The following is a 25,980-nucleotide window of genomic DNA, read 5'->3' on the forward strand; positions in this document are numbered from 1 at the left end:
GCCTAGAAGAAAAAACAGATAATCCTGTCTTATGATCATGTATTGGACCTTTCAAAAAAAAGTTACAGTATGTAATAGCACACACTCAAGAGATTTTAGTTTATGCTTGGAAAACAATTCCTCCTTATTTATTTTTGAATTTACTGCAGCTACAGTAAGATTGAAATCAACAGCACTTTCATACAGCAGAACATTACTGAGAAATAGGGAAACTGTCGAATAACAAAAGCTACTCAGTTTTCCAAGCAAATCTTAAATTTAGTAATTTTTACTGGAACTAAAACCTACCAAAATTTACTTCCTAACAGATGAAATGAAGCCACATGAGAGACAGCTACATTGTTTTCCTTAAGAGTTACAGGAAAGTAAGCTGATGCAAATTTGTTTAAGTGTTCACAAATTACAGTAAACACATAACAACTAAAGGCAAGCATGGTTTGGTATTGCTTTTCTAACATTCTACTGCTTTAAAAGATTATTGGTGTGTTTAAAATTGGTAAATTTTATAGTGTTTTGAAAACCACGAGACAGCAATTTTGGAGATTTTGTTAAGTTATTGGTGAATCTTATTTCAAACCTGACTTTTTAATTCAAGAGACAAGGAAACCAGACAGAACTTTGTACTTCAAGATCCTTACCTTTTTACCATTGCAGGATTGTAAAGATAAATCTTCATAAACTGTCTCTCCTTTTCATGGTAACCATAAAAAGGCCTGAAGAGAAAGGAATAAAAGCAAGAAGCTAGCCAGTTATGCTGTGGCATTTATTCAATGACATTTTACTATAAGGACTATTAAATAAGAATGTCTATCTACCCAGTTAAAGATGAAGATGGATTTAATCTAGGTCTTTCCCATTAGCCTCTAATGCAAACAAACAAAACACCCAAAACACTCTTAGGCTGCTTTGAGGCAATGAGCAGCTGACTTTCAGTAACAACTGTTCTGAAATTCTAAGGCAGGAAAGGTGAAAAAGAGGCAGGTTCTCCTAATTACTACCTGCTCTTTTCTCACTTATTCAAGTAAAGATTGTCATCAACAGTTTCCTCTGCCCAGCTTTCACTATTGAGATGAACAGCTATACTACAATTTATATAGTTCTTACAAAAATAACAATATCAAGAAATTTGGTAGGTGACCTTCTTTGTTACTGTAAAAACATCAGAAAGTTCTGACTGAAAATAAAAACAAGTTATTGCAGCCACTTTACTCATAATATCTAGAAGCCACAAAAACTGGCTGGGAACAGAAATATTAACTTCCTACACCTAAACAATTAGAAAGAATGTATTTCAGAAATGCACGAAAAAAGCAAATAAAACAGTGTTGCACAACACTGAAAATTAGCATTTACATAGTTTTGAAGATGAAAAACTGAATGCATGTAGCTCAATTACCTATGCTCTTCAGGGACATTCTCCTATTACTCATTATGATTTGAGTTATTTTTCAACCCTTGGTTGTGCAAGTCAAATAAAAATTAACTAAAAGAATGCTTAAAATGCTAACACTCAATATAGACAGCTACACCAAATAAAAGACAGTGGTCATCTTGACAGATTAATAAAGGAATGTTTAAGGGCCTCCACACTTCCTGGCCTGTGCTGCTGTAAGAATCAGACAGATAAAGACAACTTGAGAGTCTCATAGGGGCAATTTCATTTGAAACAAAAAAAAAAAAAGGAAAAAAAAAAAAAAAAAAAAGAAAAAAGAGCACCTAGATTCAGGCTCCTGGAAGACATGCCCGGTCTCAGGGAACACAGAATAATCCAGAGAGGTAGAAATGCTGCATGGAAAGTACTGCTCTAACAGCAGAGACAGAAAAAGCTAAGAAGAACAGATTTTGCAAAATTGTAGACACTAGGATACAAGCTAGGAAAAAATGGTTGTGTCAAGAAGGTTTTTTGGGAAAACCTGTTAACTGTGTTAAGGCCAAAGCAAGTGAGAATAATAATTAAGAAGTTGTACAGCCCTGTATGAAGACATACATGGGTGGAAAACGAAAAAAGATTAGCACTGCAATCATCCAAGTCCAAATAGTACAACTGCAAAAAGCTATTCAAAACAAGCAACCAGAACTGCTGACAGGTCATACTTACATTCCAGACACTAATGACACTTTGAAAACATGTTGGACAGTAGAAGATGGATTTCCTAAAGCCACATTGAGTGCCCTGTCAATGCTGAACGCCACCTGACGAAGGTAGCACTCTGGATGCTGTCCAAAACCATCGTACGGTACGTAGAGGTAAGGGAAGATACCATGCAAGTGGAGACAAGTCTTCTGACCTAAAAATAAAAGGTAAACATTTATTTTCTAATGACTACTTTTTCTTCTTCTTAGTAGTTGCTACATCTGAGTTTTTTCATATTTCTTTCAGGTTCTTCAGACAGGATAAATTTATGATGCAAGTGCAGGTGTGTTTCAAGCAAAAGGTACTAATGTACAGCAGTTCTCACACTTGATCTAGTGACAAAACCAAAACAGAACAGATGTGGTTACCTGACATACCCATGACTACACCTGTGTAATAGAATCCACTACTAATTGTTTTCTTTATAGAAACAACACAACATCTCTCTAAGAATACCTTTGCATACTGAATAAATGTTGGATGCTTAACAGTTTCTCAGCCTTTGTGAAAAGTTCTCAGTAGCAATTACACAATCTCAGAAATTAAAAAGAACATCCGGAGCACCTATGAGGCCATTCAGTATTCTAGTTATTAGGGTGTAAATTGGGATGTGGAAAACATACCAGGCAACTTTCAACTTTTAACATCTGTAGATCCCTCAGAGATTTCTACTCTATCTGCAAATCTCTAGACTCCTAACAACACACTTACTTCTCAGCATTAGTTTCTGTGAGTCTGCAGCAAGAGCAAAGTGAAAGGACACACCATGAAAACCTTCGTGCTAGACCAGTCTGAGCTTCTCATTCACACAAGGCAGTACAGTAATACAGACTGGGGCCTCCCAAACCCACCACATTTTTAGGGGGACTAGTCTCAACTACAATGCATGTTATCTGCTCTTTTCTCACCACAATGCAACAAAGCATGCATTTGGTGGCATCCATTTGCTACCTTTTCAGTCCCCAAAATCATTCACGACTTCTCAGTGGCCAGTGAAAACCTTTCACAGGAAAACACTGTAAGCATGTGTTGCTGACTCACAACCACCACCACAAGGACAGGCAGCACATATCCCTTTGCATTTTGTTTGGATGAACTCCCTGCATGAGGACAGCAAAACTGGCTGTGCTTTCATCACCCAGGAGATGAATGCTACAAAAAGAGAACACAACTTCACTGGTCCACAAGACCCATGAAAAGACTTCTAAAAGCTCACTCTTTCAAACTGAGGTTATTTCTTAGCTGGTGGAGCTTGCCTGAAGTATTTACACCCAGTCATGTCCCAGTGGCCACCCAGTGAAGACAGCTTATGCCTGTTGAAGTGCAGCGATAACAAGACTTTCAGACTGGGGACTGCCTGCAAATCTTTTACACCTGTGAAAAACATGCCCAAAAATCCCACTAACAGCACAGCTTTTTTGACTCTTTTAAAACTGGGGTCAGATGTGTTGTTCTTCAATTATATTTAGAAGTAAAGAAATTGACAAAAAAATGGTACTACAAGTCCATTTTCTGAACTGAATTTTATTCTTGCAAGTCACCTCCATCAAGTCTCCTCATCAATGTTGAAATACAATCTATATATGCATTCATAATGTTAAAGTCACCATCTATGAATTCTGCCCATGTCTTTTAAGGTATTTCAGGAGAATAAAGTTCTTATTTATGTACCATGCTTTTCAAACAAAAATTATTTAAGAGAAACGGAAAACTAAAGAAACTAAGAACTACAGGTTCGAGGGTTTTTTAAAAACCAAAAACAAAGGACAGTAAAAGCTTTATATGGCAAAAAACTTCTTCACCTCTAAGGTGGAAAAAATAATCTATTAGAAGCATGCGAACTGAGAGGACTGATTTGTACAGTGGTAGCAAACCATTTATTTTCTATACCAAGTCACCAACAAATCTGAGTGTATACTGATGGCTGTACTTAGGATTGATCTTGAAATAAAGGAGTTCCCCATCCAAATATAATTATCAGAAAATTAATAGTTCTTTGAAGTCCTACCGGTTTTCTATTCAAGTATGGTTGGTTGGTTTTGGGAAGGATTTGAGTTTGTGTTTTTTTATTACTTTTTGTTGCTAATCTGGAAAGAGTGGGTTGTTCTTCTTGTTTTTTTAAATGTATCCCAGGATCATGTTCAGGGGAAAATTTAAACTACTTCATGAAGTAATTTGTCTGAATGCTCACTGCAGCTTAAAAAAACAAGTAAACAAACCAACTCACCCCAAGCTAAATTTGATATTGAAATACAGATTGAATTTCTATATATACAAATAACATGTCTATACCCCCATGAATTTTACAAATTCAGGTGTTTGCTTTCTAGAACTCATCAGTCAGAATCAGTTCTGTGCTTATACATTTTATTTGCACTGCTTGCTATGGACTCCTTTCAAGAGCATGAATTTTTTCATATTTAAAAAAATATCTTAGCATTAATGGTTGTCCAAGTATTCTGAGTTGGAGTTAATTTACGATCCCTTCGTTTTTTATGTCATAATTTAGGACAAAATTGCAAAGCACGAGAATAAACAGAACGGTGACACAGTCTAAACTTACTGTACTTAAATTCAGGTTTCTTTCAAGTTAAGCAGCTATTTAACAATTCTTGCTGAACTGAAAATCTACTTTTATTGTTGAATAAAAATGAGAACACGTACAAAGAAAGTTTCATTCTGTTCCCTTCCCCTGTACTCCCCTTTATGTGCAAAAAAACCCATGAAAAACACTGGCTTTGGATTGAGCAGAGTCAAATTGCCACTTAACTCCAGGGAAATCTTATAGAATACACACCCTGAGCTGCTTTTCATTTTTGATTCTGCCAAGAAAGCAAACAAGTTACTGCTGAGCTAAGACTCCTAGTAGGCTAACAGCAGTCAAGTTACATGGGTTTACACAGCTACTTACTTTGATCCTCGATAGTATTGATTTCTTAATCGTGATCTTTGGTTATACTGCTATTTTTACTTAAAATTGACATGATTAGAAGTCTGACCCTGTTAAGAACAGTCATGTATTTCCATCATTTAGGTAAAATCATCAAAGTGCACCAAATATCATGGTATTGAGTTTGAAGCCCAAACTCCAGTAATAGCAACCATGGTTTGCACTAACCCATTAAAAATTCTAGTGGATTCTTTCCAATAGAGCCACAAGGAGAAAAAAGATCTACCCACTGAGGATTTCAGGCTACACAGACCTGCCAATTTACAAGAATTAAAAACTTGGCTTGGGAAAAGGTTAATGAGTTTTATGGTTTAAATATGTTAATCTTATGCTCCTGTTTCTTTTTGGAGATACAGAAAAACAAATTTGTGCCACTAGAATAGCAATGACTGCTACAGCGCCCACTTACAGTGACCAGATGATGTTATTTTTATTTCTGTTCATCAGTTTCTTCACATCTGTAGAATCAGTGGAAGGGATGCTCAACAGCAGATTCTGCATATGACTGCTCTCCACAGAATTTCTGGATACAAAATTGGCCACTGACGGGACAAGCAACAGAAATGTTTTCATTCTGTGCCCTCTTCATGGGCCTGAAAGAATGAGGTCTGCACTGGCTGAATCACCTGCAGATCAAGCACCTCAGTATGACTCAAAGAGACTGCTAATTTAAGCACCTATAAGTAAAGCTGAGGCTTAATTATGAGTCTTTGTAAGGCACTGAATGAAGTGGTAAATGAAGGAACACAAAAATTGCTGCTGTAACATAGAAAAAAGGCAATACACAAAACCTTGAGATATTATGAGATACTCAAGTAGCAAACTGGCCATTTTCTCTGAAAAGAAGACACTGCCAACTAAACATCAATATGGATGAATATTCATAATAATAATTATGAATCAATACTTCAAAAATAATACAAATGCAGTGTTTTCATACAGCATAGAAAGAAAGCTCACCTGCAAAACCCATACTTCTGAAAGCAAGTGGCATAAATGTTACTGAAGTATTAAAATAAAGCATTTTGCATACTTGACCCATGAGAGAGATATTAAGAAAGTCAATCTGGTATTTTTTCTGGAAGATGGTTGCCATATACATTACTATTAGGAGCATATACCAAGCATAATCCTTCAGCTACTCTATAATTTTTAGTATTACAAGAAAAATCTGTAGCAACCCTAAGATAGAAAACGTCAATCTTATCAGAAGAGAACTGAAACCAGAATGATAATGCAATGCAAAGATACAGGAACTGATGTCTTTTGACCACCAAAATGCTCAGCCATGAAGAATGATCTGGTAGGGATGAAACTGAGATGCAATTTACACAGAATGAGTGAAGCTGGAAGGACCTCTGAAAGTCATCTTGCCCAGCCCCTTGCCCAAGCTTATGAACACCTAATTTCACAGCACAAGAAATTAGAGAATCTGAGAATTATTATTCAAGTGTCCTCAGAGAAGTGCCTTTTCATCATTTGTAAACATTGACTTTGATTTAAACTTCTAAATCTTTCTTACACCAAGATCAAATTGGACAAATTTCTGTACAAAAGAAAAATGTGAACATTATTAATAAGGGAACTTATTTAATTGTCCAGTTCAGGAATAAAGTTTGCAAATAACACAGAAAAGGAGCACATGAACATCTATATATACATTCCAAGAGAAAACAGAAGTCTATCTGTTCTAAATGGAATTCCACACATACATGACTATCTCATATTCCATCAAGGGAAGAGCTTCTGTAGATACTGTCTCCATTTATTTCCTCCAGAAGCCTTACAGAAGCCTTACTTTTCATAAATGATACTCAAAGCTGTGTAGCTCCTCTCCTGTAATTCTTAATTTAGAAACTGACTACAGAATCCTCACTGATGGAACTCAGTGCTGGAAACATTCTGAAGAGATGTCTTCTTTAGTATTTAGAAAACAAAAACTAAATCTAGATAAATATGACTTCAGAGAACAGTTCAACACTGGTCTACATGCAGTCATATTTTGCTGTGATATTTCTGTTACAGAACAAGCTGATCCCATTATAAGACGCTAAGCAAAGCCTTAGGGAACAATGGTTTGGGAGTAATATAGAAATTACAGCAGCATTTAGAAGCATGGCAAAACCCTAAGATTTTAGGAAATTTGGGCTGGGAATTAATAAAGAGATGCAGAAGACGGAAGACGAATGGCTTTTCATACCCTTGCAATCTGTTAGAAGTACTTCAAGTACAGTTTTGTAAAGTGGAAGGACTAACTAAGCATGGGCAAGTATTAGAAGAAGAATGCACACAAACATGTCAAGTGTCACTACAAGATGCAGAAAAAATAAGGGATTTCTTCCCTTTAACAGAAACAGTAAAGCAAAATTATAAATCAAAAGACATGACACTACCATCTTAAAAAGAAAATTGGTATTTTCAACTAACTCTTGAACCACTTACATTCAAAAACACTTGAAAAATGAACTGTGAATAGTGATGCCTACACTATTAATTAATAATAATTAATAATTAAAATAATTAAAAATTAATAATTCTATTGTAAAAAGAATTCTAAAAATGAAATTTTTAAAGTGGAATATTATCAGAAGTCAATTTCAAATATGTAAGGGAGGCATTCATTTTTTTGCACATAAACAATGAGCAAACCCCAAGAGAAAGCACAAAAGTTGAAACAGTTTATTTAATACATCAACTCAACGAAGATATTCTGATTATCTCCGTAAAACCACCTCCTCCTGACTGGAATTGATTAGGATGGATCTTTTCGTAATTCCTGCTGAGACATTAGAAAACAACCTCAGAAGTACTACTGATAAGCCTAGCTGTTTATAGGATGCAAAGGTACATCTAGCAGAAAGGAACATCTACTCCCTACTGTTATCACCAAGCAAAAATAACTGAAATATAACAAAAAAAAATTATTGTTATGCAGTCCAACTAAAACCAGGAAAGTCCAGAGTGGGATAAGATAATTTAAAAGTATCTCCAGAAATAATGGAGACCAAAGAAAGTAAGCATCTCAAAAAGCAAAGATAAGCTATGTACAAACCATTCTTCAAGCTGATGTCTGTGAGTTATGAGAAACAGCCATAGTTATTTTCTTCTTTTCTTAAGACATACAAGGTGAGGACAGGTATTCACTTATTAAGGATCTGTCTATAAAATGAACCCCATACAAAATATTATTCTTGCTTCCTCTATTGACAGATTACTCATGTAAGCAGCTGGACAACATCAGTAACTATTTCTAGACTGAGTGTCAAAAATCACTATGAAGCCAGACAGCTAAAATGAGCTAAAACACACAGACCCAGCTACAGACTCTAGCTATCATACTGAGCGAGCTCTTGGCACTCACAGGCTGGCAGCCCAGTCCAAGCTGCCATTCTGGTAAGAAACTCAACCACATGAAAGCAACACAGGCAGGCTATGTTAGACCACACTGACCAAAGCACAGCTGAACAGAAAAGAGTGTATTTACTAGTCTCAGGTAAACTGATGAGGTGTACTGCACCACATCCTGTAAAATATGAAGAAAAAAGTCAGTAATAAAAAAGGAGGGCAGAACAGTCACACCCCTTTTGGTTTCCACTTCCCTCCTCAACTGTTCATTAAAGACTGACACTGCCACACAAGTCAATCTTACTGGTCTCTCTTGGTGCAAATTACACAAGTCACACGTAAATGGAGACTGGTGCACAGACAGATATTCAAAGAAAAGTTTTTGTAGTAACTGAACTTTCACTTCCACAGGAGGCTCATCTTCCTATTTAAATACTGCAATGTGTGTGCACTGCTCCAGCCACAACTCATCCCTTTGTCCTGTGCTACACAAAAGCAACTAAAACATTCTTATTCAACAGGTATTTTTCTGTCAGCTGCAGAGCTAGTTGGATAAAAAGCACCATAAATTATTACCAAAAATTATTTGTTACTCTAAACTGCAGGCAAAAACTCTCTGGCCTTGTGGTAAGGTTAACAGTGTTTTCATCAGTATAATCCTTCATAGACACTTTTCAGCAATGCTGACTATAAATTCCTGGACAACACCAAGCTTGTGTAATCTCCCCAGAATGACACACTGTAGAGTACATACACTCATGAGTCACATTATTTTATGCTGACAATGAAATGACATCACATTCTGTTTGTTTTCTCTTTCTGTATTCTTCAAATGGCACTAAATAATTCTATAAATATTTCTTGAAATTTTTGGGTTTGTATCTGCATTAAGATCTCTCTCACTTGCAGGTAACTGTCATTTCAGCCCACTCCTTGCGCTGATGAAAACTAGAGGATGTGCTCCACAAATACAAGCACTGCTCTTAGCCTACTCATAAGCAAATCTGCAACACTTGGTACTCCTTATCACACATACCCTTTCATTTCAATAAAAAAAAAATGTTTTTATTTTTATGTTTTAGGCTTATAATTTTTGGACAAGTAGCAACTTAGTAGGAAGTACTTCCTTACTACAGACACCCTCCAAATTTCTGTGTAAGCTTTTGAAATGACTACATGGTGTGTGACAGTAATAGTAGGGGACAGAATCTCATGACCCAGGAAATAAACTGTATTCTTAATATCTTGCTAACTCTGTGTTCCAGGTTTATGTGCCAAGTGTTTGGCAGAGGAGGGGTTGCTGTGCAGGACACGGCCAGACCCAACAGACACACTGCAGAGCAGAGCTGAGTCCCTCAGCCAAGCTGGGGACACTCCTGGGAGAACATGTTTAGGAAAAGGAACACCACAGTCAGAGGAAAAGCGGAGCAGGAACATCTCCATGGAACAGCAGATAATCCCTGCAGTCCATGGGGGATGCCACAGTGGAGCACAAGGATATTCCTGAAGGAACTGAAGCCCATGGAGAGCCCCCATCAGAGCAAAGCCATGATGAGGAAGAAGGCAGAGAGACACCATTGTGTACTGGCTGCAAACCCCCCTGCCACTCTCCATGTGAGGGGGCATGGCACGGGTGGGGGATGTGAGAAACAGAGCTGAGCCGGGGGGAAGGGGGGGAAAGGTGCGCTGTTTTGAATTTCTTTCTCACTACCTGAATCAATTTTAGTTGGCAATAAAACAGCTATTTTTTCCCAAACAGAGTTTGTTTTGCCTGCAATGATAATTGGTAAGCAACTTCCCTGTTGCTATCTCAACCTATTGTTTTACTGTTTCTGTTTTTCCTATTTTACCCCCTTCCATTACCAGACTGGGGGTGGTGGGCTGCACAAGCAGGCAGCTGGATGGAAATTTTGCTGTTGGTCAAGTCTGGCTGAGCACAAACCACTTAACAGAAATGATTCTCTGGATGTCAACCTCTAAAACATATTAACTATGTCAGACAGTAAAGGTAACAAAGTAAAGAAAGTCTTAGTGTTAGCAGACTCCTATCTTCTACCTTGTGATCTCTAACTGCACCAGAAAACTTCAGAGGGCGTTACAGCTGCAAATCTGTACTTTAAGCCTTTACTCAGAATAAAGTTTCAGTCTACCAGATTTAATTCAATAAAAACAATATACAGCCTCAATCACCAAAGTAACAAAACCTTTTAATGCAACATTAAAATATTTAACCACAAACTTGACTAAAATAAAGTAGTCCTATTATCATAGCTTACATTAAGTGATGTATTGGTATAAATATTGTCTGTTTGTTGTGTTAATACATAATTAAACAATGTGGGAGACAGTATTATCCTTTACAACAAATGTACTTAAAAATATATTAGTGAAAGATATGCCTATTCATGAGTCTTCCAAAAAAGGTTGTGCATGAAGGTGGAGAACATTCAAGACACTTGCATGTGGGGGAGAAACTCCAGCAAGCAGACAGAAAGATAAAATGCTCTAGATCCATTGAAGTTCTTTAAGTTGAGATTGCACATACCTCAAATCCTTATTATAGTTTTTCCTAGAGAATTTCATGACAGGATCTTTCAAGCAAGTGAAACAATTTTCATCTGGTAACAGCAGCACTAGGTGTGCCATGAACCCATCCTCAGCCAAACTCAATTCTATAACCCAGTTACAGAGGGAGCGGTTCCATAAGTGACTTAGAGAGACCATATCCTCAAAAACTGGTGGTCTGAATCCTGATTTATCTAGCAGAACTGTAAATCCTGAGCAATTCTAAAGTTTGTATCACACACATAGACAAAAATGTTACCAATCCCTTTTTGATCATATAATTTTTAAACTTCAATTTAGCAGTTGTTCAATAATTATACTTATCATCAACAGATAATCAGGATTGACTTGAGAGGTACTGTGCAAGTGCAAATACAGTAGTTTCAAAGAGTGGAAACAACAGCAGCATTAGAAAAGATTCAGATTACAGCATTTTTCAGTATTTTTTAAAATTGTTTTCCTTCACACTAAAGAGCACAGTATATGGAAATCACACTACAGTAATGTTTTATTTTATTTTGCCTGTGAATATATTAGATAGCCTCCTTGCTTTACAAAAGACATAGCAGGGTAAGAGTCTCATAGAAGAAAAAACGACCTTGAAACCAAAAGTAAATTAAATGAACTCTTTTTGGACCTTTCCTACGGTATTTTAAAAGAATCTACATTTTAGCTTTTTGCCTTCTACTGCAAATACCGTCCCCAGGTGTCTGCCACACCCTTATCTGTGGGCACTAACAAGCAGGGTCTTCACTGACTCATTTCCAGGTGAACAAAGACCTAAACACCCACTAAAGCATGACTGAAGTCGATAGATGCTACATGCAGGCACAGCATTTGTCATTCTTTACATGTGCTATTTTTATGCCATCTTCTTTCCTGTTTTACAAAATATGTAAATGAATGCTCTTTCAGTAATACAGCCAATGCTATTATATTCTACACATTTTGCAATAGTATTAAGTATCTTAATTCCTATTTTAAGGGTTTTTTTCAACATACTACTTTCCTTCCTCACCCTGAATTAGGCACCCATCCCCCTCTTTTCATCTTCTGTAAAGTCTAGTGTCTTTTGGCAGCACTGCAAGGCTTTCATGGTTATTTGCCTGCTCCAGGCCTTTGTTTCTGCAAAGAATGCCCAGGCTTTGTAGTATCGTTATCTTAGGCTTGTCACCATCATTAACTGAGAACACACACACTGCTCTACTTCTTCACATGATTAGAACTACAAAATCTTTTTCTGTTCCAGTGCTACAGCAAAAAAATTTAAACATCTGAGCACTTTACAGAAAGTATGTATCCAAAGACTGCTTGCCTTGTATAGATCATTTCATGTGGTTGCCTTGTATACACTCAGCAGCCTTCAGAGTGGCTGTAAAACCTGGGTAGACTGGATGCCTCACTTGCCAAGGCAATGTATTTATAGCAGTATCTGCATTCTTTAAGGAATGTTTTGAAGTGTTACTCAAAAATATCTGTTGCAGATGTAGTGTCACCCAGCCCAAATACTCCTGTTTTACAAGGTCATCTCACTGGCTTTTGTATTTTGAATTGCTGAAATTCTGTGCACAGCACAACTAACCACAAAGTGGCTACTTTTCTGCACTGAAAACAAAGGGTCTCCCTCAAAAAATCAGACAGCAATCTAGTTTCACATTTTAAGCGAGTATCAAAATGTGCTGAAGGTTTACTTAATCTCTTCACAGCTCTGTTCAGATTTGAATTCTCTTACCTCCCTTTCCCCAAATCTATGACAGCAGTGATACACAGGCAGTGTCACAGAACCACAGAATTAGGCTGGGAAAGGCCTCCAAGATCAACTCCAACCTATGACCAAACACCCGTGTCAACTAAACCCTGACACTGAGTGCCATCCAGTCTTTCCTTAAACACCTCCAGGGACAGTGACTCCTCCACCACCCTAGGCAGCCCATTGCAATGCTCAACCTCCTCCTTCTTGTGAAGAAATTTCTCCTAATGTCCAACCTAAACCCTCCGTGGTGCAGCCTTAAGACTGTAGCCTTTGTGACTGAGAAACTAACAAGTTTTTAAATAAAAATAATATTTGAGCAATATTTGAGGTTTTGTCTAATAGCATTAATAAAATGTGCATCAATAGCAAAATAACGGCATTAAAATACAAAGACTTCCCCTCCCTAGGTTCTCAGTAGCCCTATAGCTAATATCCAGTTAGCACAGAAAACAACAAAAAACCAAATAAAAGCCCCTAAAAAAAAAATTACATTCTGCATGAAGAGGAGGCCCAAACAGGTAAACAGAGATTAAAAAAAAAGTCAGAGTGGGAGGTATTGGCGTTGGAGGAGAACAGGGCCAATCTACTGACAGAAATCTGAGTGAGTGCCAGAACAAAGCGCTACTAGTCAAGCCCTGGACTCCTCACATATATTATTAAAGTGTATTTGTACAACTGATAGTGACTGTCTCACAAAACCTTAGCTACACATGATACAGAGCAAAGACCTGGAATTTGCAAGTCAGAACAACATGCTGATAATTTACCTGCATAATGCATATCTCATTTGTCATAGCAGTCAGAAATTCATGCCAATGAAGCAGACACCAACGCACACAGAAAGGTTCATCATTGAGGCAGATGAATATCACTGTAGTAAACAGAGAGCACTCCCACCTCTCCCTCGGAATTTTTACTGGGATGCTGAGTAGGTCATATGTTAAAAAGGAAGAGGGAGCCTTTATTGCATTGAGACAGTTAAAATGGTTTAGAAAACAGCAAAATAGTTCTATGCCTAATTAAATCATTAAGCATTCTAATGTTACAGAAATTCAAAGCATAACTTTCGGCTGAAGGCCCACAAAAGCTTAAAAAATTAAAACCTAGTCTTCTCATTTTACAATCTCAGTTTTTCATATGCAAGTTACTATCATTACCACAGCTCAGATTTGCAGATAACTTAAAAAAAAAAAAAAAAAAAAGGTAAATACATCAGTATTACAACAAGGAAAAAACCCTCTCAGAGTGAATGTGTAATGTGGATTGAATTTGTGACTGGGGATGATAAAAAAAGATTATGCCTACTCACTGAATAATTAGTGAGAGTCACTGAGCACCTTGTGCTAATTGCTGGGGAAAATGAGAAAATATAGTGTTTTATCACTTTATTGAAAATCATCCTAATGTTTCACACAAAGAAAAATACTTCTGGCATATTTTCACTTTTTTTAGTGACTGCAACCCTGGTGTTCTTTTAACCAAGAATTTATATGCAACACTGATAAACAGAGACTCCAGAACTCCTACAGCAGATGAGGAAAAGATGAGATGGGAGGGGAACTAGTTAAATTTGGCACCTCTGAAGGCTGAAGAGGTCCTTTTTCATTGCAAGAGGGTTAGACTAAATTACCTTTAAAGGTCCCTTCCAAACCAAACCGTTCTCTGAAAGCCAAAAACCATTTTGAATTGACCAGCAGATGCCACTTGTCAGACTTTGCTGATCTAGATGAAGACCTAAAGTCATTTGTTCATTGTCTCAAGTCACAGAAGGACCAAAAGTCTGTGTCCAAATTTACACTGGTGTTTCCAAGGCTCCATAAAGCTGTATTTCTCATTTTTTGCTTAGGTGTAGCTCACATTTCAGGTTAAATCTCCAATGATTTACTACAATTAGATAAATAATATAAACAAGCAAGCCAATTAACAGTAAGACACTGAATGATGAAAAAATTTGAGCTACATAAAAGGTAAATATGCTGAAGATGAAAGTATCGAATTATTAAAATTTAAGGTTGCTGCTAAAACTACAGAAAACTGCAATATATTACCAAAACATAAAGAAAAAGGAATTAATGGTATCATGACACAGAAGCCTTGCTATTATAGAAATAACATCAGCTCTTACAAATCAGTTCTGAGAACAACTGCCTACCAAACACAAAGTGACCAACATTTGGCCTCAGCACAAGTGACATCGATCACTATTTAACCTTCTCAATTAAAATCAGCCCAGGCCAAAAAGAGCAAACCTGGCAAACAAAACAACTTTGATTCAGCCAGTGCTGTATGCTGTCCTTTGTAGTGAATATATACTTTCTCATTTAATTCCAGCTCTGTAAGAGCAACAACTGCACGAGTCACCTTGTAGCTGGAATGAATAATGTACTAGATTCCCTATAAACATTAATCTAAAACCAGTTTTATGAAAGTACTGCATGTTCAGCATCTGCACACATCAACTTCAGCAAATGCATCAAAAGGTGAGATTACAAGTAGAGTTTGATTGCAAATAGTACAGCTAAGTACCAAAGATTCCCTTCTCATACCACATATGAGAAACTACATTATAAAGGTGCATGAATTCATTCAAGTTAGAGGTAAAGAACAGGCTTACTGGTCTTTTTCCCCCCCTAAATTTAAATGTCAAATTTATTTAAATATTACCTATGAATTACTATTGAACGATAAGCATGTTTTAAGTTACAACTTTTTAAAGTAAATTTTTAAAATAGATACATCACAGCATATTTGAACCTAGCACATATAACTGTCCATTTGGATTTTTGAGTTTTCAGATTACAGTGAAATGGAAAACATTTCAATGTTTAGATACTACTCTTTCTCCCACCCATTTTTAACCTTAACAATACCTAGGAAGAAGTGAAATAACACACAGTTTTACAAACTTGGAAGTTTGCTACACATGTTCCTCAGTTTTTAATTTTTGTCCTTTTATGTCTCTAAGAAAGGTAAGGGAAAGACAAAATCCAAAATACAGCATAAGGAAAAAAACAAAACAAATCTCAAAATCTTCTTTGCACTCCATGAATTTCAATACAAAAACATCTTCCGGGAGTTTATGCAGAGAGAGATAACATTGAGAGGTCATTCTTTAGAAAAAGCAATTTGGCTGGACAGTAGAGACAAAATCAGATGACATCTAAGCTGTCCAAGTCATCTGGTCTTGCTCCTGCTCTCCATTTCTCTTTTGAGACTGAACAAGACTGGGGAAATCTGCACTAGGAACTGAACTGGAACACTGACCTGGCTAAAAACTCATCCTGCAAAACAATTACCCTTTCAACACATATCAGCTCCCCAGGCTCACCACAACTGCACCACTTACTGTGCCAGCACACACAACCACACAGAGCAGCTGTGCTTCTTGCTTCATACAGTACCACTGTCAGCTAATAGACAGCATATGCAGCATCCCAAACTATCCCCTAATTGTTAGCTACTTTAAGAGCCAAGGGAAAACAATTCCTATACTGCCACATTCTTACAAGTGGGAAGGAATGGCTGGTACACACATACAGCTTTTATGTTGTGCCCTTCCCACAGAGAGATGAAAAGCAACTATCTTCTGCAAATACAAGAAAATACCAGTAAACTAACTGCTCTAAAGTATTTAAGCAAACAACATCTCTTAAATGTTTCTTACTTCTAAAGCAAGCTAGACAGCCAGTATTTTGCAGTATTTTTGGCAAACTAGACTGAGAAAGCAAGTAACTTCCAAACACTAATAAAACAGAAAAGGATTTGTTCTACATTTTCAAGACACAAATCCTATTTTTCTTATCACTTGTAAACCACATCACATGACTTGAGTTTCATGTGGAGAAAAAGAAGCAATTAATCCAGAGTGTAAAACAAATTAAGTATTTCTAAAACGGAAGCAATTATATTAATGTTACTATAACTGTACTAGAGGTAAGACAATGGCTATTGAATGGTGAACGTCACATTTCTGCCCTTTTTCATATTTAAAAAAAGAAAAGATGGTGGTGGTGTTGTTCACAATCAATAAATGTACCAGTTTTATATACTTTGCAGTTATTTCCTGGACAACATAAATGGGCAGAACAAGAGACCAGTGTGAAATCATGTGTTCACACTGTAAGGCTATGGGAGCACAATATAACAGAAATGAATAAAAATCAGTACAGTTTGAAGTGCACCATTTTAAGACAGATTTAGTGAATAGCTACTACTCAGATTACAGCTGTGATTCCCAAACTGATTAAAACAATTAAAGAAAATGAAAACATGACAGTGTCATACAGCAATAAATTGTCTTTCCACAAATGAAACAATGCCAGTTTTGGTAATTGTACTTATAAACAAAGATCTACAGAAAACAAATATGCATGAAAGTTCACAAATAAATTAAAGCAGAAGAAATTGGCTCAGCATTGGAGATTTAAACAAATCTGCACAAAGTTACTGTGTCAGAATTATGATTTATCAAATCACTTTTAAAAAGTGGAACAAAAACAATCTCACTGGAATACACCCAATACAGGATTCAAGACACACCCACCACAATCTGCAGTTAGGCATGCAAAAGAATGTAAAGTTATTTAAACATTTGGAAAGAAGTTAGACTATTGTTAAGAAAACTTTTAAGAAGTACTGATGATAGAAATCAACACTGTGGCTTGCCATGTGACCAGGTTTACATTTTTGCTCCAAAGAAGTTTGAGGTTAACCAACTAATAATTAACATCTGCACTCAACTGGAAGATATATAGCTCTAGGGAAGTGTATTACAAAACAGGCTATTTTCTAAAGTAGCTTTATTCTAGTTTTTAAAAGTGCTTAAAAGTCCAATTTGTAGTTCATTGCTTATAAAAAAATTGTTCAGACAAGCCCCCTGTGTACACTATAAACATGCATAAAGTAACTTTCCTTTTTCTAATGGAACCAAATATAATAAGGGACTGTCTAACTTCAAATGGACCTAATACAGTCAAAGTGATTTTTAAAACACTCCTAGTCCCAAGTAAATCATTTCAGCAAAAGAAGAATCACTGCAAAAATAAGCAGACTTAAGACAGTACATGGGTAAAATTACTACTCTTCATGTAGGTACCACACCATATTTAAACACCACGAGCTCTCCTGTTACCTGCCTGGATTTTTGGGCCCATGAATCCTGTCTATATGTGTGAGGCTCTTTATCTGCAGTTTCCTATCTTGACTCATTTCGCTATGTGTACTTCAACCAAAACTTGCATCACATATTTAGTGGCAACACTGACTACATAAAGATGCTCCTCTCTACTGCTGTTCCCTGAAGAGAGGGAGGGGAAAAAGAAAGTATTTTATTTCCATGTGTCTAATTGTCAGAAGAACAGACCTACTATAAATCAGATGAATCTTTTTTCTTGGTCCAGAGACCAACCTTTTTTTTTTTAAGCATGAGATTCATGCAGTCTAATGAGTTAAGCACCATACTGCTTCAAAGGGGACTAGCAGCAGATTGGACCCCTTCAACAGGTAATTCACCCTACATTAAGACAGCGGTTTTGTAGACAACATTTCTTCAGTGTTTCAGAAGCACAAACAACTACTTCCAGAAACAGCAAGAAAGCAAAAACTATTCCCTGCTATGTAAATTTAAAAAGATATTTTACAGGGGCATGTTATATGCACTCAAACTTGAATAAGTTGGAGGAAATTTCAAGCTGTCACCACAAGATTCATTTTCTAAGAAACTTCCAATATTTTCTACCATGTTCTAAGTTTCCTTACTTTTCACCAGATAAATTAGGCTTCTTCCGATTACCATCCACACAGAAATGTGTAACACAAAGACAAAAAGCCCATAAATGCAAACAGAGAATCATATCTTTGTGATATTTTTAAATTTTTAAAATTAAATTATACATTTCACTGCCTTTCTTAAATAGAGGAATGGTCAATGGACATCACCTCCTTAAAGTCTTGTCAGGAGCATGTTCAGCTGAATAATCAAAGCCAGTGATGTCAAATCAGAAACACCAAATGCAACTTACACTGCCAAGCAAGTAATACCGATTCCATGCTATTAAGCTTTATGAGAAATACAATGTATAGTGCTTGACAGTTTGCTACTAAAGAGTATTAAGTCCTCTCTACTAAGCCCTTAGCTGCACTTGCCAGAAAGTAGTGATCTGAAAAATACTCTCTTCCTTTCTTAGTTCTCCTTTTAAAAACTGGGAATCGACCAGCACAATATTCACTCAAGCTGGAATGGTTCCCCTGTGATGGACATAAATGAGCCATACTGAATTTGGTGAATATTCAGTGAAGGACATCTACTTTCAACAAATGAAGCCCATTGTCTAAAGAGACCCAATCCTTCTGTGACTGGTGAGGATCCTGCACTAAATGTCATGATGTCAGCTGCTCCTTCTACAACAACAATTATCTCTCAATTCCACTTGAAAATTCTCCAGTGATTCATTCTGACTTGTATTTCATCAACATGGGTTGTGCAAAGTACAACTAAGAAATCTCCAAAGGCATGGAAGCTTCTTTCAGTGGACGGGTCTGACTATTTGGAAACATTTGTTTCCAAAACAATACCGAGCCATATTTTGCAATGAGTGCTCACGCTCTCGGAAAGAGACAAGGCAATGGCAATGCCAGGAAAGGCCTCCTAATGCCATAAATCAAATCAATACCAGGGAAACACTTGTATTGCCATAAATAACTCAATCTGTCTAGAAATAAAGATAACTCTTTCAAAGAATATTGTGATGATCAGAACACTCGATGTTGAAGTGCTTAACACTAACAGGAACAAAAATACAATTGCATCAGAAAAGAAGAGCCCAGGGTTTCTCTTTCTATTTCACACAGTACAGAAGCAAACTGCATCTGGCCTGATGCTGTGCTCTCCTGAAGCTGCTTTTTACAGTGTTACATTTTATATGCTAGAAAGAGGTTTGAATTAAAACAGACTGGGCTTGCCAAACTACACTTGTATTTACTAAACAGTGGCTTTATTATGCTGACGCACTTGCCTGATCTTTCAGCAGATCTACCCAGATCCAGCACTACCTGAAAAGGTGTCTCATGTGTCATTTACATCCCTCTGGAGAAGAGTTTCCTCACACAAAGGAAACAAGAAAATAGCATCTGCCAAAATACAAAAAGCATCAGAAATGTTAAACAATAATGGATAAATAGTAAAGCCCAATGATCCTATGAACCCAAACACTGTGCTTTTGCCACTGGCCAAAATGCTACCTTACATGGCTTATCCTGTTTGAATGGGAGAAAGAAACAAGTAATAAATAAGTATATAAATTCTATCTCATCACAGTTATTTTATAAACGACAGCATTCTCTCTTAGAACCAGAAAGAGCAGACAGAAGGTAGAAGCCACTTGCCCTTTATGCCTTGAGCTATGTGTGAGTGCACTCAGTATTGGCATTCTCTCTTAGTCACAAGCAGCTGAAAGAATTCAATCCTGCACATGCTGAATTATTAATCAGATACATTTCTAAGAACAAGCACATCTCAAAAACTGGTTTATCATGCTAAAATTTACTCAAATTATGCATTTAACAGCTGCTTTTGGAAGACAACAAAGGCCTCTGCTCTATGACACTGATGTCCTTCTCCCATAGTATGAAAATGGCAGAGACCCCAGTTATCCATGGACACATTTCAGGAAAAGTTACATTTAGTTTCAAAGTCTGATTCCATTGTGGCAGTGACACCAGCTGAAGACACTATAACAGATTGCTCAAATGCTTTGAAAGCACAGGCAAGATGTTTTGCCTGTCATCCCTGGAAGTATGAGCACATGCACAACTTACAGCAGGTTGAACCAGCACATAAATTTACAGCATATCAGCTGCTCCTGCTATGACAGTTTGCAGAGCTGTTACTACAGGGTAACACCATTAAAGTAGTGCTGCAAAGTTAGTGAGCTCTCTCATGAGCTCCAAGATAGAGGAAGCACAATCCTACCTACAGATTTTATCTAAACTCCCAGTATTTGGAGTCAGCTGCTCACATACAGCTCAGACCTGCACAGGCCAGTGAACTCTGAGTAACACAAGGAGCCTAATGGGATCTGGAACTCACATTTTTCTACTTCACACAGCTGTAGTTAGTACCCTACACTGCTGAGACTGAACTACATGCAGTATTTCCCAACCAGAAGCAACCCTGCACTGATACAGCACTGAATCATATTGATGCAGCAGACTGATATTTAATGGGTTTTCCCCCCTAAGTTATGGGGGAAGGCTTCTTCAATTTGTCTGTATTCCAGGACATTATAGACCTGGTTGCCCCGTGGCTTACATGACAAAAGCAGCCATTCTAGAAAGATCTATATCTATCTTTAGGAGAAGTTGTGGCTACCACTTTCTCCTAACAGACAGCTCAGAAATCTTTAAATTCCTCTCTCTACAATTCTTCATTGCTTATGTTTTTGTTTGAATTTGACTAGCCTGAATTTCAGGTATTTTTTTCCTGTGGTTTTCTTACTAAACCAGAACTCATCACTTCTTCTCAAGCTCCTGATACCATCTAATAGAAGTTTATTTTAATATCCTCTAGAGGAGAAAAAAAAATGTTTTGAGCATTCTTCAAAGCCTCCTATATTTTTCCTACATAATTTAAAATGCAATGCCACAGAGTCACACTGTTTAGCACATCTGTTTCACAAATGCTACCTTCAACCTCTGGCATTCTGTTGTAACCAAAAATGACATTAGCCCAGCCGCTTGTCTGCAATGACCTGCAATTCTTTTCACAGTCAGTGTTTTCCATACCAGGGACTTTGTTTACATTCTTTGTTCTTACAAACAACACTGCACTTTGTCTGAACATTTAAACTCTACCAAGTGATCTACATAACTATGTATGACTGCTACTATTCTTCAGCTTTCTTGAATTCTATGAACATTGCATGTTACTTATACAAACTAACTGAATTATCAATTTGCACTAAAGAGTTTATTATAAATATGTATTATGATCAGTAGTAATATTTCTCATGTGAAATCTTTTTGGTCCTTAAAGAGATGAAACTTCCAAAGTTATTGAACTTTTCTAAAGACCAAGCTCCAGCTTTTACTCTGCAACTACATGTAATTCAAATCAAATTAAAACATATGGTATCAGGTGATACAGTTATCAGAACACTTTTACCTTGAATTTTACATTGCAGTGAGAATTAAAATAAAAAATTCTCAAGCAGTTCTCTCCTGTGTCCTCCACTGTCAATTAATTTCTTTAATAAGTTTTACTACAGTTATAAGGGACATTGTTAAACAGGCCAGAAAGAACCAATATGCTTGTACTTCATAGTACACAGCTATGGAGCAATAAATTAAACAAGTACTACAAGAACAAAAACCTAAAAATGTATCAATAAGAATATGCAAAAAATTTGCAAAAATATGCAAGAGTATGCTTACCATAGAACTCAAAACTAGCCTGATTGAAAACAAGATACATTGTATATTAGAAGCATAATAACATTTCCAACTACATACATTTTATCTATCTCTATCTATATACATATATACAGTAGTTAGAGCATGTGGGTGTGTTCATTCAAATAAGGAACACTGGTTGAAATGTCTGCATTCTAAAATTTTACTTGTGGGACTAAAAAAGCTCTATCAAGCTCAGATTTATTTACTTACTTACTTTTTTTCCCTCCTTTTCACTTGTGCTGCAGTACTCCTAGTTTAATTGTACTCATTTTGACCACCAAAGCTGACAATTTAAATCTTCTGAAGGGATACTCTGCATGCTAAGTGCGCTGTTAAATGCCAGTAATCAAACACAACCTAGACTGAACTACGCATATTTTACTAATTGTTGGCTGTTTGCCTTTGTTCCATGATTGAAGATTTAATCACTTACTTATTTAATATCCAGTCTCTCCTGAAATTCGGTTCTTACAAGTCTGTAACTTCATCACAAGCAACTAGAGTTCATCTTTGTTAGCCGTACTGAGCTTCTCCCTTATATTACCTGGATCAAATCATGCTCCTTTAGCCAAACAGGATAACTATTACACTTCCATTTTTAGGGAATCACAAGTTATCTGTCAGTGTGTGTAATGGCTTGATGAAGGCATTAGAAGAAAACCAAACCATGGAAAAGGTAAAGTAAGTGAACTAGAATTACAAAGTTTTTCTAAATTCATCTTGTAACATAGACCATTTTTCTCAAGTAGGTGCAGAACAAATATCTTAAGATTGGTGAAATTAATTTATGTAGATAATATTCCTTTAGAACTGAGAAACAGCTCCATAAATAAATGCCACATTAAAATTACTAAAGTATTCTTTCTTTTAATTCAAGACAATAGCATGAGAGAAAATATTTCAACAAACAAAGAAGAAAATTTGAAATACAAGCTAGTCGGATAAACCCATTTCTATTGTAGGTATATTAAATGCAATTCTTCTGTCATATAACAGATTGGCAGAACAATTGAGGTTGGAAGGCACCCTGGACATCATCTAGTCCAACCTCCCTTCTCAAAGCAGAGTAATCTAAAGCAGGTGGTCTATGGCAATGTGTAGTACTTTAGTTAAGGAGTTTTTTCTCCATTTGACTCCAGTTTCTACACAAATGTATTTTAACAAATATTTAAGCCATACAATCACAACCACAATTAGCCTTAAGCCAAACAAAAAATGAAACAAAAGAAAATGCAGTGGGTTAGATTTTGTTCAAGAAAATAAATATAATTAATTATCATGTGCATGAAGTATCCCGATTTGACATTAAATATATTGGCAAGTCTGAAGTTTTGTTCCAGAAGAGAGATTCTAAATCTGAAAGTCTGCTGCTGTTCTGTTTAATATTCACACACGTATGCTCCTTTACTCTTTTCACTGATTATCAGCTTGTATGGGCTCTACATTTTTCAGAATGCAAGTAACATGCACATAAACATGGTATTACTTTCTAGAGCTCAATGAACAATCAAACAGTAAAGTACTCTGACATTCTGGACCACCACTATTGGCACTTAGATTGGTGTAGTTTTAAGAACTATTGTTTCAGGCTCTCTGACAGCTCTAGTCAATCACACTGACTTAATTCTGGTGTTGAATGTTCCCTTGCAACTACAGAACTGATTCTCATTTGAAAACAAAGTTAAAATGACAAATCACAGAACAAGGGTCCCCAAGAAGCTTTCTTTTGTGTCCCCTGAAATTGCTGCAATTATTCTTAGAAGTCTGACTTTGCAAAAAAATTCTTAAAGTGAAGATGGCAAGGAACAGCATGTATTATACAAAACTGATATACTGTATCAGAACCTTATTGATTCAGGTTTTGAAAATTTATGTCTACTAATTACCACGTTTAGAAAAAAGTATCAAATATCTATACAAGCTTAATAAAAAAATTTCACATATTACTGTATTAAGCCTTTGAGTTGAATGGATCATCAAAAGCAACAGGAATACTTAAAGAACACAAAGAACTTGCATTTCCAATGCATGGAGAAAATCATCATCACTATTCAGTTGCATCAAAATAAATCCTCAGTTCTGATCTGTAATCTGTTTAAAAGCTGCATATTTTAGTAATAGGATGGAGGCATCTACATTTAAGACACCCAGAGGACTTAATTAAGCTCTTCAGTAGAACCTGGTAACTGGAAAAGCAACATCCAACCCAAATACAGACATCTCACTGCATTAATGAAAAGTCCACATAGACTAAGTTTTCATACAAAAGCAGGGCTAATACAGATATGAAAAAACCAAAATAACAAAAAGCATGGTGCAGAGTTTATGACTAAACGTTAGCTAAAAGCAGGAGCGATGTGGATGGGACAGAACTCTCAGGACACTGTACACTTAGTAAGTAAACAGGATAAAGTCTCCTTAGCACACTAACAGGAAAAACTTGCAAATAACACTAGAGATTAGCTATGAAAGGTAATTTAATGTATTTTTAATATAATTTTTGATGAAATTATAAAATCTTTGAAACCAGTTTATTCCATACGAGTCGGTTTTCTGTAGTGAATTCTTTGCTTTTCAGAGCTTACAGAACCAAGCATGTATTATTAGGTCTTTATTTCAGCTGGTGGCAGAATACACACATGGCAACCTTCTGAAACCATTGTTTCCCCATGCTACAACCACTGGAATAGTAGAAGTTAGCCCTAAAAGAAAACAAAGAGAACTAGAAGCTACTGAACATATTCTTTTTGTTGTCAGAGAAGCAATAGTCTTTATCTCTTCAAAAATAACTTTTGCTTTATTCACATGTGTTCAGACACATCTAGCAGGTGTTTGTAAAACACCAGTCAGTAACTCTTCATCTTCACTACTCTCTGTTCATCCACGTGCCTCTGGTGGTACGTTCTACTTTTCATCCTGAGCTCCTCTAAGAGCGTTTACCAGCACATACTGTCAGTTCACATGCCTCTTGAGAACTACTACAGCCAGAGGACTGGAGGACTACAAGCCTCAAAAATAATTTTAGCTGCATAGTCACAACAAGCTTGAGTAAGAAATGGCACTGAATTCCAATCTGTGATTTCTCCTGAAATCAGAAAGCTGGACCAAATCTGAAAATACAGGTAGGTTGTTAAACTATATGGTACACTTCTGGAGAAGAACCAAAGAAGCACTACTGCTAATTGCTTAGTGAAGACACACCTTAAATGAGCACTTGAGAGACTTCCTCAGAAGCAATTATTTACGTCTGCAAGATTTGAAAAGAAAGACCATGTTCCTGAAGCCATGCAACAACTTCCCAATAATGATATTATATCAGGAGACTGATGAAGAAGTTTATACAAGTTCAGAAGTACACTGAGGAATCAAAGCTCCAGGGTTTTTTTGTCCCTGAGGTCTGCTGGACAGTTATTGCTGCAGTTAACTCCCAGTCTGTAAAGATTACTGATTAGTAAATAGTTTTAGGCTGTTGAAATATAAAGTTGCCATCATCTCTTGCTCCTTTAAAAAAGAAGCAAAGATTTCTCAGGATGTATAGTTTTGTAAAGCAACGAGCACTACTCAACTAGCGACCCCAGTTCAAGTCCAAAAAAATCTCTTGAGAACACAGTACCACGGAACAGAAATTTTCCCATTCTCATGTTTCAAATTTGAAGTTATGCATGTTTTATTTCCAGTACTAACGGTTTCACCTCTATTCTGGGCAATGATATTTATTTCACTGCCCCAGCTCCTGGTCCTTTTGAGAGAAAGGTCTAACTCAATCCTTTGAACAGTAATGAA

At 36.5% G+C, this 25,980-nt stretch overlaps 1 protein-coding gene across 2 annotated transcripts in view; it reads right to left on the reverse strand.

The window, feature by feature from the left end:
* The window catches only part of REV3L (REV3 like, DNA directed polymerase zeta catalytic subunit), a 112,575-nt gene that overhangs the window by 68,627 nt on the left and 17,968 nt on the right, over positions 1–25,980 (reverse strand). For both annotated transcript variants that reach the window (XM_063151016.1, XM_063151015.1), the window contains exons 2-3: positions 2,099–2,288; positions 639–713 (exon numbers count right to left, since the gene is read on the reverse strand). In XM_063151016.1, coding sequence (XP_063007086.1) covers positions 639–713; positions 2,099–2,288 — 265 coding nt within the window. The remainder of the gene's footprint in view (positions 1–638; positions 714–2,098; positions 2,289–25,980) is intronic.

This window comes from Melospiza melodia, chromosome 3, assembly GCF_035770615.1.
Source record: "Melospiza melodia melodia isolate bMelMel2 chromosome 3, bMelMel2.pri, whole genome shotgun sequence".
In the NCBI taxonomy this organism is placed as follows: domain Eukaryota; kingdom Metazoa; phylum Chordata; class Aves; order Passeriformes; family Passerellidae; genus Melospiza; species Melospiza melodia.